General features: G+C 63.5%; 1 protein-coding gene across 1 annotated transcript; it reads right to left on the reverse strand.

The window, feature by feature from the left end:
- Window positions 1-853: 853 nt before the first annotated feature.
- On the reverse strand, window positions 854-12,115 carry TRIM3 (tripartite motif containing 3). The gene is made up of 12 exons (XM_057412661.1): window positions 11,984-12,115; window positions 11,041-11,211; window positions 7,512-7,749; window positions 6,946-7,097; window positions 5,646-5,826; window positions 4,235-4,961; window positions 3,460-3,563; window positions 3,217-3,384; window positions 2,968-3,136; window positions 2,397-2,467; window positions 1,936-2,076; window positions 854-1,518 (listed from the first exon to the last, which is right to left on the reverse strand). Exons 2-12 carry the CDS (start codon window positions 11,169-11,171, stop codon window positions 1,366-1,368), a joined length of 2,235 nt encoding a protein of 744 aa, XP_057268644.1. The 5' UTR covers window positions 11,172-11,211; window positions 11,984-12,115; the 3' UTR covers window positions 854-1,365.
- Between the last annotated feature and the right edge of the window lie 883 nt (window positions 12,116-12,998).

Below are 12,998 nucleotides of genomic sequence, written 5' to 3' on the forward strand. Positions count from 1 at the left end.
GCACCAGGAGCCAGAGCAGCCGGGACCTGGACAGGGACGGGGACAAGGACGGGAACCGGGACAGGGACAGGGACGGGGACAGGCGCAGGGGCAGGCAGGGACAGGGATGGGGACCGGACCCCACCCAGCCAAAGGCCGCTCTGCACCGCATCCCGTCACTGGGACACAACCAGGGCTCACCGGAAGGGCCGGGCTGGGCCAGGGCCACTCAGGGGTGTGGGGCTGTGGATTGGGCACCGCGGCAGGAGTGGGTCCATCCCCCAGAGCTCCAGGTTCTCCATGCACTGGTCCCAGACCCACGTCACTGATGTCACATTGTGACCACCACCATCTCCATCATCCTCATCATCGCCACCATCTCCACCATCCTCATCATCGCCACCATCTCCACCATCCTCATCATCGCCGCTATCTCCATCCACTGCTCCATTCACTGAACTGCTCGTCTTAGTCCACACATGTGGGGACGCACAGCACAGGCCACCCCAGTGCAGCAGCCCAGGGCAGCCCAGTACAGCCCTGTGCAGCCCAGTACTGCCCACTGCAGCCCTGTGTGCCCCACTGCAGCCAAGTACAGCCCTGTGCAGTCCAGTGCAGCCCGGTACAGCCCTGTACAGCCTAGTACATGCCTATGTAGCCCAGTACAGTCTTGTGCAGCTCAGTACAGTCCAGTGCAGCCCAGTACAGTCCAGTGCAGCCCAGAGGTCCTTATGTGGTCACCCTAGTACAGGGCCCCCACCCCCAACTTCACTCCAGTGACACCCAGTGAAGGTGGAGACCCCTCTGCACTGCTCCACACAGACCCCCCCCAAGCCCCACATCCCTCCCGCCATGGGGCTGGCACGGCTGGGGGTACTTCCAGAATACTTTATTTTGTACATAGAGTTTGTCAGCGTGCGGCCGCCCCACAGAGCCCCATAGAGACCCACAGAGCCCCATAGAGACCCACTGAGCCCCACCAAGCCCCATAGAGCCCCACTGACCCCATAGAGCCCCACATGGACCCACCAGGCCCCACTCGGCCCCATAGGGCTTCACCAAGCCCCACCAGGACCCACAGAACCCCACCGTGGGGCAGCAGGCACGTGCGGTCGCCCCACATCTGGGGCTCAAGCCATGGGGGGCAGCTCCCATGGGGCAACCCACAGCTGCCCCTCAGCCCCCAGCAGCAGCTCCCTCAGCCCCCCCCCAGGTCCCCCAGTTGTGGGGCTGTGGCCCTGCCATGGGGCAGGAGGAGGGGCACGACCATGGACCCCAGATAAAGTGCACATGAAGGCCGGGGCGGCATCTGTGGGGCAGCCCCAGCCCGTGCCATGGGGCAGCCCCAGCCTGTGCTATGGGGTGGCCCCAGCCTGTGCCGCGGTGCTACTGCAGGTAGCGATAGGCCTTGAAGCAATGGTTGCCCGAGTCTGCCACCACGACGTGGCCATCGGAGGTGAGGGCCAGGCCCTGCGGCCCATACAGAGGATCTGCTGCTGTGTTGATGTAGGACAGGAAGGAGCCCGAGGAGTCAAACACCTGCGGGGACAGGGACAGGCTCCAGTGCCCCCGGTGTCCCCACAGCCCAGGCAAACCCTATCTCCATGGGCTCCCCTGCCATGGGGTCCTGGACTGCGTCCCTGCTGCGATGAGCCCACTCTGGGGCCACAAACCCCACTCCTGGATGGGCTGAAGGATGGGATGAGTGCAGGGATGAGGCTGGGATGGAGGTGATGGGATGAGGACAGGGATGAGGCTGGGATGGGGGTGATGGGATGAGGACAGGGATGAGGCTGGGATGGGGGTGATGGGATGAGGGCAGGGATGAGGCTGGGATGGAGGTGGTGGGATGAGGACAGGGATGAGGCTGGGATGGGGGTGATGGGATGAGGCTGGGATGGGAGTGATGGGATGAGGGCAGGGATGTGGGTGAGTACGGGGCCAGAGGGTCAGTACCTGGATGCGGCTGTTGCCCCAGTCGGCCACGATGATGTTGCCGTTGGCATCCACGGCCACCCCGGTGGGGGCGTTGAACTGGCCATTGCCCTCCCCGTGAGAGCCGAACTTGAACAGGAACTCGCCGTCTGCGCTGTAAACCTGGAGGGGGGTCACTGCCCGGCACCAGCACCGCACATGGGACACAGGACACGGGACACGGCACTGGCACCGGCACACGGGACATGGGATGCAGGATGTGCGACACAGGATAGGGGACACAGGACACAGCACATGGGACACGGGGACATGGTACGTGGCACATGGTACATGGCACACCGTGCAGAGAATACACCACACGTGATGTGGCACACGGGATGCAGAACATGGCATGCGGCACATGGCATGCAAGACATGGGCCACAGGACACAGGACACGGCACACAGGACATGGCACATGGCATACCGGACACCATTACTCACCTTCACAGAGTGGTTGTGGAAGTCGGTCACCACGATCTCATTCTTGTTGTTGACGGCCACAAAGTGGGGCCCTAGGAGGGACAGGGACAGTGAGTGAGTACCATGGGCAGCCAAGGGTGGCTGGGGGGGGACACAGCAAGACCCAGAGACTCAATAGAGCCCAAACCTGAGCCAGGAACTCAAAACAGCCCAAACCCAGAACCATGAACAGAACCTAAACCATGAATCCAAATTGCAAATCCCAGTCTAGAATCTGACCCTGAGACCTGAACCACAACTGGAACCCAGTCCAGAGCCACCAAGAGCCTGAGCCCAGAAACTGAATCCAGAGCTCAGAACTTGAACTTGGACCCTGAGCCCAGCTGCAGCCCCTGCCCCTGCACTGGTGCTGTCTGGGGCTGCCCAGGGCACACACTGAGGGGCACAAAGTGATGAACGCACGGTAATGGGCATGTGATGATGGGCACATGGTGACAGGCACGTGGTGATGGGCACGTGGTGATGGACACATGGGGATGGACATGCATTGAGGAGCATGTGGTGAGGAGCACAGCAGGGCTGTGGCTCGTACCTGCGAACTGCCGCTCGGCTGTGCCACGGCTGCCGAACTTGGTGACCAGTTTGCCGTTGGACTGGAAGATGAAGACGCAGCAGGCCTTGTTGTCCACCACGATGATGTGCCCGTTGCGATCCACCGCAACGCCCTTGGGGCCCATCAGCCGCCCAGCACCCAGCTTGGTCTGGGATGGGAACAGGGCCAGGAGTCAGGGTCGGTGCGGAGCTGTGTCCCCCCTGCTGCTGTGTGCCCCCCTCACCTCACCTTGAACTTGCCCTCGGGGGAGAAGATGCTGACCCAGCGGTTGTCGTAGTCGGCGATGATGATGTCCCCGTTCATGTCGACAGTGACACCGGTGGGGCGCTGGAGCTGTCCAGGGGAGCGGCCCCGCACCCCAAAGCGCAGCCGGAACTGACCCTCGTTGGAAAACACCTTTCAGGGGTCACCAGGGGGAGGGTTAAGTGGGTCAGGGACACATGGAGGGGCCGGGGCTGTAGCGGGACCTACCTGCACACACTGGTTATTGCTGTCAGCCACCACGATGCGGCCGCTGGAGGAAGTGGAGATGCCCTGGAGGTTGGTGAACTCGCCCTTCTCCCGGCCTCGGCTTCCTGCAGGTAGGGGGAGCCACAGGGGTCAATGGGGGTCAATGGACATCAATAGGCTCAAGGGGGTTCAAGGAAGATCAAGGGGAGTCAAGGGGGTTGAGGGGAATAGATGGGGGGCAGTGGGCATCAACAGGTGTCAAGAAGGGTCAAGAGGAGTCAGTAGAGATCAGGAGAGGTCAATAGGATCAATAGGGTTCAATGGGCATCAACTGAGGTAAACGGAGGTCAAGGAAGGTTAATGGGAGTCAATGGGGTCATGGGGCTTAATGGGAGGTCTATGGGAGGTCAAGGGTGGTCAGGAGGGGTCAATGAGGCATCAATGGGGGCCAACAGAGAGAGGTCAGTGGGTGTCAGTGGGCATCAACGGAAGTCAATAGAGGTCAAGGAGGGTCAAGGGAGGTCAAGGAGGGTCAGTGGGGGTCAACAGAGATCAAGAGAGGTCAATGGGTATCAATAGGGGACAACGGCATCAGTGGGTGTCAGTGGGGGTCAGTGGCTATTAACAGCTGTCAATAGTTGTCAATGGGGGTCAATGGGAGGTCAATGGGGGTCAACAGGTGTCCAGGGGGGTCAAAGGCAGTCAGTGGTGCTCAACGTCAGTCAGCGTTGTTCAGTGGGTGCCAATGTCAGTCACTGTTGGTCAATGTCAGTCATGGGGCCCCGTTGGCGCTCACCCACACGGAAGATGAGCTCGTCCTCAATGGGGTTCTCCTTCTTCTTGCCGGTGCTGTACATGCTGGAAGGCCTGCGCACAGCCTTCTGCCGGATGTGCCCCCCGCTGCTGGGAGACTTCACACGGCGCTTGACGTCGTCGGGCGAGGGCGGCACGTCGGAGGCTTTGACAGCGCGGGCGCGGAAGGGGCTGCCGCGGATGGGCTGCCCGTAGAGCAGGATGGAGAGCAGGAAGTCGCCCTCGGCGCGCGGCGTGTACAGCAGCTCGTAGGTGCCGTTCTTGTTGTCCTGCACCTCGGCCTCGGCCGCGGCGCCGTCTGGTGCCGTCACCTGGAAGCGGAGCCGGGCGCTGCCGCTGCGCACCAGCTCGCCATCCTTGTCCTTGGTGGTGACGCTGAGTGAGGCGGGCTGCCCCACCACGGCATGCCGCAGCCCCTCGCCCGTGGCCACCGTGTGGTGCGCAGTGGCGCTGGTGGTGACCAGCACGCCCAGGTTGAGGATGGACTTGCGCAGCCCGTCCGTCTCCACCAGGTAGTCGAGCTGCGCGTTCTGCTGCGGGTGCTCGGGGAAGTCGCGCGCCGCCAGGTCCCGCAGCCGCTCGCTCATCTGCTTCTGCACCAGCAGCACCTCGGGGGCCGTGCCGTGGCGCAGCGCCTGCTCCGTGAACGCGCAGCTGCTCAGGATGCTCTCCTGGCCCTGCCGCAGCGCCTCCAGCTGCGCCTGCAGCACCTGCGGGCACCAGCATGTCACCACAGGGCAGGGGAGTGGGGACAGGGGGATATGGGGACAGGGGGATATAGGGACATGGGGATATAGGGATATGGGGATATAGGGACATGGGGATATAGGGACATGGGGATATGGGGCCATGGGGACATGGGGATTTGGGATGTGGGGGCTTGGGGATATGGGGCCATGGGGATATGGGATGTGGGGGCTTGGGGATATGGGACATGGGGGCTTGGGGATATGGGATGAGGGGACTTGGGGATATGGGACATGGGGGCTTGGGGATATGGAGGCATGTGTATGGGGACATGGGGGACAGCAGTGCAGGGGTATGGTAACATGGGGGCTTGGCAGCACAGGGGCACAGTCGTGCAGAGTCGTGTTACAGCAGCACAGCAACGCGGGGCCATTTGGCACAGGTGGCTTGGGAACATGCAGCATGACAGCACGGCAGCGCAGGGGCACAGGGGCACAGCGGCTTGGCAACATGCAGGCTTGGCAGTGTGGGAACACAGTGGCATAGAGTCAGGCAGCACCCCAATGCAGCACCCCCCATGCAGCTCCCCAGCGCCCCCACTGCACCCCACCCGGTGCTTGGCGCCACACACCCTCTCCAGTTGTTCAGATGCAGCCCCCATGCAGTGTGGGGCCATGCCCCCCCCGTGTCCCCCACTGCACCCGCACCCGGTGCTTGGCACCGCATGCCGCCTCCAGGTCTCGCAGGAGCAGCCCCCGCCGCTGCCGCAGCGCCGCCTCCAGCTCCTCGAAGGTGCCGCCGATCTCGGCCGCGGCCTCGTCCCGGCGCTGCAGCAGCTGTTGGCTGATGTCCGACACCAGCGCCGCGGCCGCCGCCAGCTGCGGGAGCCTGCGGGGACGGTGTGAGCCGGGGGGGACAAACCCACCGGGACCCCAAACCCCAAACCCACAGGGAAACCAAACCCACCGGGACCCCAAACCCTAAACCCACCGGGACCCCAAACCCCAAACCCACAGGAAAACCAAACCCACCAGGACCCCAAACCCCAAACTCACAGGGACCCCAAACCCACCGGGACCTCAAACCCTAAACCCACCGGGACCCCAAACCCCAAACCCACAGGGACCCCAAACCCACCGGGACCCCAAACCCTAAACCCACCGGGACCCCAAACCCCAAACCCACAGGGAAACCAAACCCACCGGGACCCCAAACCCTAAACCCACCGGGACCCCAAACCCCAAACCCACAGGGACCCCAAACCCACCGGGACCCCAAACCCTAAACCCACCGGGACCCCAAACCCCAAACCCACAGGGACCCCAAACCCACCGGGACCCCAAACCCTAAACCCACCGGGACCCCAAACCCCAAACCCACAGGGACCCCAAACCCACCGGGACCCCAAACCCCAAACCCACAGGGACCCCAAACCCACCGGGACCCCAAACCCTAAACCCACCGGGACCCCAAACCCACCGGTACCCCAAACCCCAAACCCACCGGGACCCCAAACCCACCGGGACCCCAAACCCCAAACCTACCGGGACCCCAAACCCACCGGGACCCCAAACCCCAAACCCACCGGGACCCCAAACCCACCGGGACCCCAAACCCCAAACCTACCGGGACCCCAAACACACCGGGACCCCAAACCCCAAACCTACCGGGACCCCAAACACACCGGGACCCCAATCCCCAAACCCCCCCGGGCGCCCCAAACCTACCAGCACCTCCAAGCCCCCAAGGCACCAAACTCTCGGATCTCCTGGGCACCCCAAACCCACCTGATCCCGGACACCTCAAACCTGCCAGGACCCCAAACCCACCGGCGCTCCCAACCCCTGGACCCCCAACCCCACCTGGACCCCAAGCACACCAGCACCCACCGGCACCTCCTGACCCCCGGACTTCCTGACCCCCAAACCCACCGGGACCCCAAGATCCCCCGTACCCCACGGCCCGAGGTGGCCCCGTCCCCCGGCCCCCCCCCGGCCCCGGCCGTGCCTGCTGCGGACGGCGTCGAGCTGTCTCTGCAGCGCCGCCTTGTGGTGCTCCACGGCGTCGCGCAGGGGCGCGGTGCCGTGCTCCCGGTGCTCGCCCTCGGTGCACTCGCGGCACACCGCGGTCTCGCACGGCTCACAATAGAACTCCATCACCTGCGGGAGGGGGAACGGGCGCTGACCCCATGAGCCCCCCACATCCCCCCTGGGCTCCGCCAGGTCCCCACAGACCAGAGCTCAGATCCCTGCAGGACCCAGGCCCCTACTGCCCCCCCTGGACCCCTACAGCATCCACAGCCCCCGCTGACACCCCCCCAGATCCCCTACAGCCCCCATGAGCCCCCCCAATCCCTCCAGCACCCCCAGAACCCCTCAGTCCCCGTCCCCCCCCAGTCCCTGCAGCTCCCCCCTCCCCCCGGCCTCTAGGGCCCCTTCTCCCCTCCTGGACCCCCAAAGCTCCCCCTTGAGCACCTACAGGCCCCCAGACCCCTCCAGTTGCCCCTGGACCCCCCCAAATCCTTGCAGCCTCCATCTGTCCCCCAGTGCCCCCCCAGTGCCCCCCGGTGCGACCTCTCCGTGGTGGTTGGGGCAGCAGAGCGGTGGCGCGGGGCCAGTGCCCAGGGGCCCGGAGCCGGGGGCAGGGCCCGGCGCGGCGCTGTCGGGGTCCCGCTGCAGCACCTCCATCAGGTTGGTGATGAAGAAGTTGTTCTGCAGCGCAGGCACCCCTCGCTCCGGCAGGATCGAGGTCTGGCGGCACACGGGGCACGAGAGGGACAGGCTCTGAGCAGGGATGTAGTTCTGCAGGCACCTGCACGGACAGACACACACAGGGATGTAGTTCTGCAGACAGACACACAGGGATGTAGTTCTGCAGACAGACACACACACAGGGATGTAGTTCTGCAGACAGACAGACACACAGGGATGTAGTTCTGCAGACAGACACACACACAGGGATGTAGTTCTGCAGACAGACAGACACACAGGGATGTAGTTCTGCAGACAGACAGACACACAGGGATGTAGTTCTGCAGACAGACAGACACACAGGGATGCAGACAGACAGACACACACAGGACACAGACAGACAGACACACACAGGGATGTAGTTCTGCAGACAGACACACAGGGATGTAGTTCTGCAGACAGACAGACACACAGGGATGTAGTTCTGCAGACAGACAGACACACAGGGATGTAGTTCTGCAGACAGACAGACACACAGGGATGTAGTTCTGCAGACAGACAGACACACAGGGATGTAGTTCTGCAGACAGATGGGATCAGGGCCATGTGGCAGGAGCAGAGGGATGGGGCTGAAGGAACAGATGGACATGGGGATGGACGGATGGACAGGAGGATGCAGCTCTGCGATGGGGATGGACAGACAGACAGATGGGGGTCAGGATCCAAGAGACGGATGGATGGGCAGGGGTCAGGGCAAGCAGGGACAGACAGAAGGGATGGGGTGCTTGGGGCAGCAGCAGGGGATGGGGCTGGCAGAGGGATGGACAGATGGACAGGAGGGATCCCATTGTGTGTGGAGCAGGAGCAGAGGGATGGAGCCAGAGGCACAGACGGAAGGACAGACAGACAGGAGGGATGCAGCTCTGCAGGCACCTGCCAGGGACAGACGGATGGACAGCGGGGATCAGGGTGTGTGGGACAGCAACAGAGGGATGGGGGAATGGATGGATGGATGGATGGATGGATGGATGGAGGGAGGGAGGGAGGGAGGGAGGGAGGGATGGATGGATGGATGGATGGATGGATGGATGGATGGATGGATGGATGGATGGATGGATGGATGGATGGAGAGAGGGACGATGGATGGAGGAGGGAGGGAGGGAGGGAGGGAAGGATGGATGGATGATGGACGGAGGGAGGGAGGGAGGGAGGGATGGATGGATGTATGGATGGATGGATGATGGACGGAGGGAGGGAGGGATGATGGAGGATGGAGGGAGGGAGGGATGGATGGATGGATGGATGGATGGATGGATGGATGGATGGATGGATGGATGGATGGATGGAGGGAGGGAGGGATGGATGGAGGGAGGGATGATGGATGATGGATGGAGGGTGGAGGGAGGATGGAGGGATGGATGGATGGATGGATGGATGGATGGATGGATGGATGGATGGAGAGAGGAGAGATGGATGGATGGAGGGAGGGAGGGAGGGAGGGAGGGAGGGATGGATGGATGGATGATGGACGGAGGGAGGGAGGGATGATGGAGGATGGAGATGGAGGGAGGGATGGATGGATGGATGGATGGATGGATGGATGGATGGATGGATGGATGGAGAGAGGGATGGATGGAGGGAGGGATGATGGATGATGGATGGAGGGTGGAGGGAGGGATGGAGGGATGGATGGATGGATGGATGGATGGATGGATGGATGGAGAGAGGGATGGATGGAGGGAGGGATGATGCATGGATGGATTGATGGAGGGATGGATGGATGGATGGATGGATGGATGGATGGATGGATGGATGGAGAGAGGGATGGATGCAGGAATGGAGGGAGGGATGGAGGGAGGGAGAGATGTAAGGATGAATGGAGGGATGAATGGAGGAAGGGAGGGGTGAATGGAGGAAGGGATGGATGGAGGGAGGGATGGAGGGAGGGAGGGATGGATGGATGGATGGATGGATGGATGGATGGATGGATGGTTGGATGGATGGATGGATGGATGGATGGATGGATGGATGGATGGATGGATGGATGGATGGATGGATGGATGGAGGGAGGGAGGGAGGGAGGGAGGGAGGGAGGGAGGGAAAATGGATGATGGAGGGATGGCCAGGGCAGGAGCAGAGGGGTGGACAGTGGCACAGGGGGGATGCAGCTCTGCAGGCACCTGGGCAGGGATAGACAGACGGATGGACAGACGGGGATCAGGGCTGTGGGGACAGTGGGCCCGGGGGGGATGTGGCACACCAGGGTGCGGACAGACAGTGGGGCAGGGGGGCAGGGGGACAGGAGGGGAGGGCTGGGGGGGCCAGGCTGGGCTTGGGGGGGTTGGGGTGTGTGAGTGTCTCTGGATCATTGCACTGAGCCTGCAACAGGGACAGGACCCTCAACACCCCCCAGCACCAGGGGGCTGCCACAGGGCTCAGGGGGTTCAGGGACAGGCCCCCATGTGAGCAGGGCCCCACATTAGTGGGGCACAGGGGGGTTCAGACCTGCCTCTCACTGGGGAGGTTCTGGGGGTGCAGTGCAGTGTGTGCAGTGAGAGCCCAGTGCCTGAAGCCGCTGCAGGAAAGCTGGAGAGGGGCTTGGGACAAGGGCCTGTAGGGCCAGGCCAGGGGGAATGGCTTGAACCTGCCAGCGGGGAGGCTGAGCTGAGCTCTTAGGCAGAAGCTCTTCCCTGTGAGGGTGCTGAGGCGCTGGCACAGGGTGCCCAGAGAAGCTGTGGCTGCCCCATCCCTGGCAGTGTTCAAGGCGAGGTTGGACACAGGGGCTTGGAGCAAGCTGCTCCAGTGGAAGGGGTCCCTGCCCATGGCAGGGGTTGAGAATGGAGGAGCTTTAAGGTCCCTTCCAACACAAACCAGTCTGGGATTCTGAGATTCTATGCAGTGCAGTGGGGCACAGTGGGTGCAGTGTGTGCAATGAAGTGGGGGACAGTGGATGCAGTGCAGTGGGGTGCAGTGGTACAGTGAAGTGGGGCACAGCAGGTGCAGTGGGGCACAGCAGGTGCAGTGGGTTACAGCAGCCCCAGCTCATTTCCTGCAGGAAGGACACACAGAGAACGCTGCGGGGATGCAGTGCAGTGCCATGTGGATGCAGTGAGGTGCAGTGGGTACAGCAGGGATGCGGTCCAGGTGCAGTGGTATTCAGTGGGGGTGCAGTGGGTCACAGAAGGGTGCAGTGCAGGAGCAATGTGGGGCCCAGGGGTGCAGGAGCCCAGCTCCCCCCTGCAGGAGCTGCTGGGGGTGAACAGGACCGGGAGCAGCTGAAGGCATGAGTGGGGAGATGCAGATGCAGCTTTTTGGGCCCAGGGGAAGCAGGGGGGAGCACAGGGTCACAGTGGGGTGCAGTGGGGCTGTAGGGGGGTTGCCGTGGGGCACAGTGGGGCACAGGGGGGCTCACCTCTCGCAGAAGGTGTGCAGGCAGGGCAGCACCTTGGGGTTGCGGTACCGGTCCAGGCAGATGCTGCACACCAGGAACTGTTGGTCGATTTGCCGCACCACGGGGCTGGCGCCGGCCTCGCGTGTGGCCATGGCGGCGGTGGCGGCCCCACGGCGGCCCCACGGCGTCAGCCTGCAGGGACGGGCAGTGGGCACCCCACAACACCCCACAGCACCCAGCCCCACACTGGTGCCACTCACCCCCTGGCCCACACCCTCTGGGGGGGCTCCCCCTTAGCCCCTCCATGCCCACAGCCCCAGAGCCAGCCCCACAACAGCCTAGCCCAGCCCCACATGTCCCCATGGCCCCCAGCTCTGCCCTGCACAACGCATTGGGGTGAGCAGCACCCTTATCCCTGCCTGCCCCATGGCGCCTGCTGCAGGCCCCATGGCACCCACGCCGCAGCCCCATGGACCTACTACCTCACCCATGGTACCCACCCCCTTGTCCTACAGCACCCACCCCCTTGCCTACCCTATGGCACCCCCTGTCTGCCCCACGGCGCACACCCCCCTGCCCCATGGCACCGCCCCCTTCTCCTACAGCACCCGCTGCCTGCCCCACAGCATCCCCTGCCTGCCCCACAGCACCCACCCCTTTACCCTCCAGCCCCCACTGCCTGCCCCATGGCACACATCCTACCCTATAGCACCCTACCCCTCCCCTGCCAGCCCCACACCCCCCACCCCTACACACACACCCCAGACCCACACCAGCCCCACTGCGACCGCTCCGTGATTCAGGCCCGGACCCAGCCCCGCCCCGGCCGCCATTATGGGACCGGCTCTGAGGTGCTGGGGGGGGGGGGGGGGGGGGGAGCACACAGACACACACACAGCGCCCCATATCTCCCCATAGCGCTCCACAGCCCGTGCCCATCGCCAGCCCCACAGCGGACACTCACCCCACACGCAGTCCCCAGCGCGCTGCGGCCCCCGGCGCATCCCGAGCGCGGCAGGGATGGGCAGGGGAGGCCGGGACGTACCATGGAGGAGCTGGAGGGGGAACACTCTCTTTGTCCCCTCACTTACTACATGGGATCTCCCTCCCCGTGACCCACAACTTGGGGGAGAGACGCGTCGGAAAGCGACGCGTCTCTCCCCCAAGTTGTGGGTCACGGGGAGGGGGAGATCCCGTTGAAAGTGTGGGGCGAGAAGGGCGCACCGCCCCCCTTGCACACAAATGGTCGCGCCCAGTGCCTCCGCAGCCCCACCGCATCCCGCGGTACCCGCCCGTCGCCACGGCAACAGCATCCCCCAAAAGATGGGATGCGGGGAGAGGGATGGAGACGGGATGGGAGCGATGGGGACGGGAGGAGATGGTGGGGGGTGAAAGCGGGAGGAGAAGGGGAGGTGCGGTGGAATATGGGGTCATGGCTGCAATGGGGGGATATAGGGAGCCAGTGGGGTCCCAATGTGTGACACCCCCCCTCCCAGTGTGTGACCCCACAGTGTGGGGGTCCCGCTCTGCTCCTGCACATCCAGAGATGATGTGGGGCACAGGACTCCTGGAATCCTGAATCCGGGCAGGAGGGGGACTCAGGGCCCATCTGCTCCAGCCTTTCCCAGCGAGCATGGCCCAGCCCCATGCAGCCCATCCGTAGTGTCCAATGCTGTGGAATCACCCCTTCCCTCCAGCCCTCCAGGCCCTTCCTCACACGCTGCCATCCTGGGGTCATCTGGGCATTCCTGGTTGTGAGACCTTCCCCTTGTCCTCATTGGATCCATCAGATCCCATTACCCTGCTCTACCCAGGTCACCCCCTTGCTGAGCGCAGCCCCTCAGGTTGTTGCCACCCCCAGTTTCAGTCTCTCCTTTGAATGTCACACACTTGATCCCAACATCCAGATGATGCTGATGGAGCGGGGCCAGAGAAGAGCAATGGAGCTGGTGCAGGGCCTGGAGCCCAAGTGTGATGGG

Source organism: Pezoporus wallicus, unplaced genomic scaffold, assembly GCF_028554395.1.
Source record: "Pezoporus wallicus isolate ANWC-B61680 ecotype Strahan unplaced genomic scaffold, APGP_CSIRO_Pwel_v1 contig_8783, whole genome shotgun sequence".
In the NCBI taxonomy this organism is placed as follows: domain Eukaryota; kingdom Metazoa; phylum Chordata; class Aves; order Psittaciformes; family Psittacidae; genus Pezoporus; species Pezoporus wallicus.

What these genes read in the sequence shown, in the direction of transcription:
- TRIM3 (XM_057412661.1), bottom strand. Translation starts at nt 11,171, where the DNA reads ATGGCCACACGCGAGGCCGGCGCCAGCCCCGTGGTGCGGCAAATCGAC. An exon ending in CTCGACGCCGTCCGCAGCAG is followed by an intron (nt 5,827 to 6,945) that starts GCACGGCCGGGG and finishes CCGTCCCCGCAG; the next exon opens with GCTCCCGCAGCTGGCGGCGG. An exon ending in GCAATAACCAGTGTGTGCAG is followed by an intron (nt 3,385 to 3,459) that starts GTAGGTCCCGCT and finishes GACCCCTGAAAG; the next exon opens with GTGTTTTCCAACGAGGGTCA.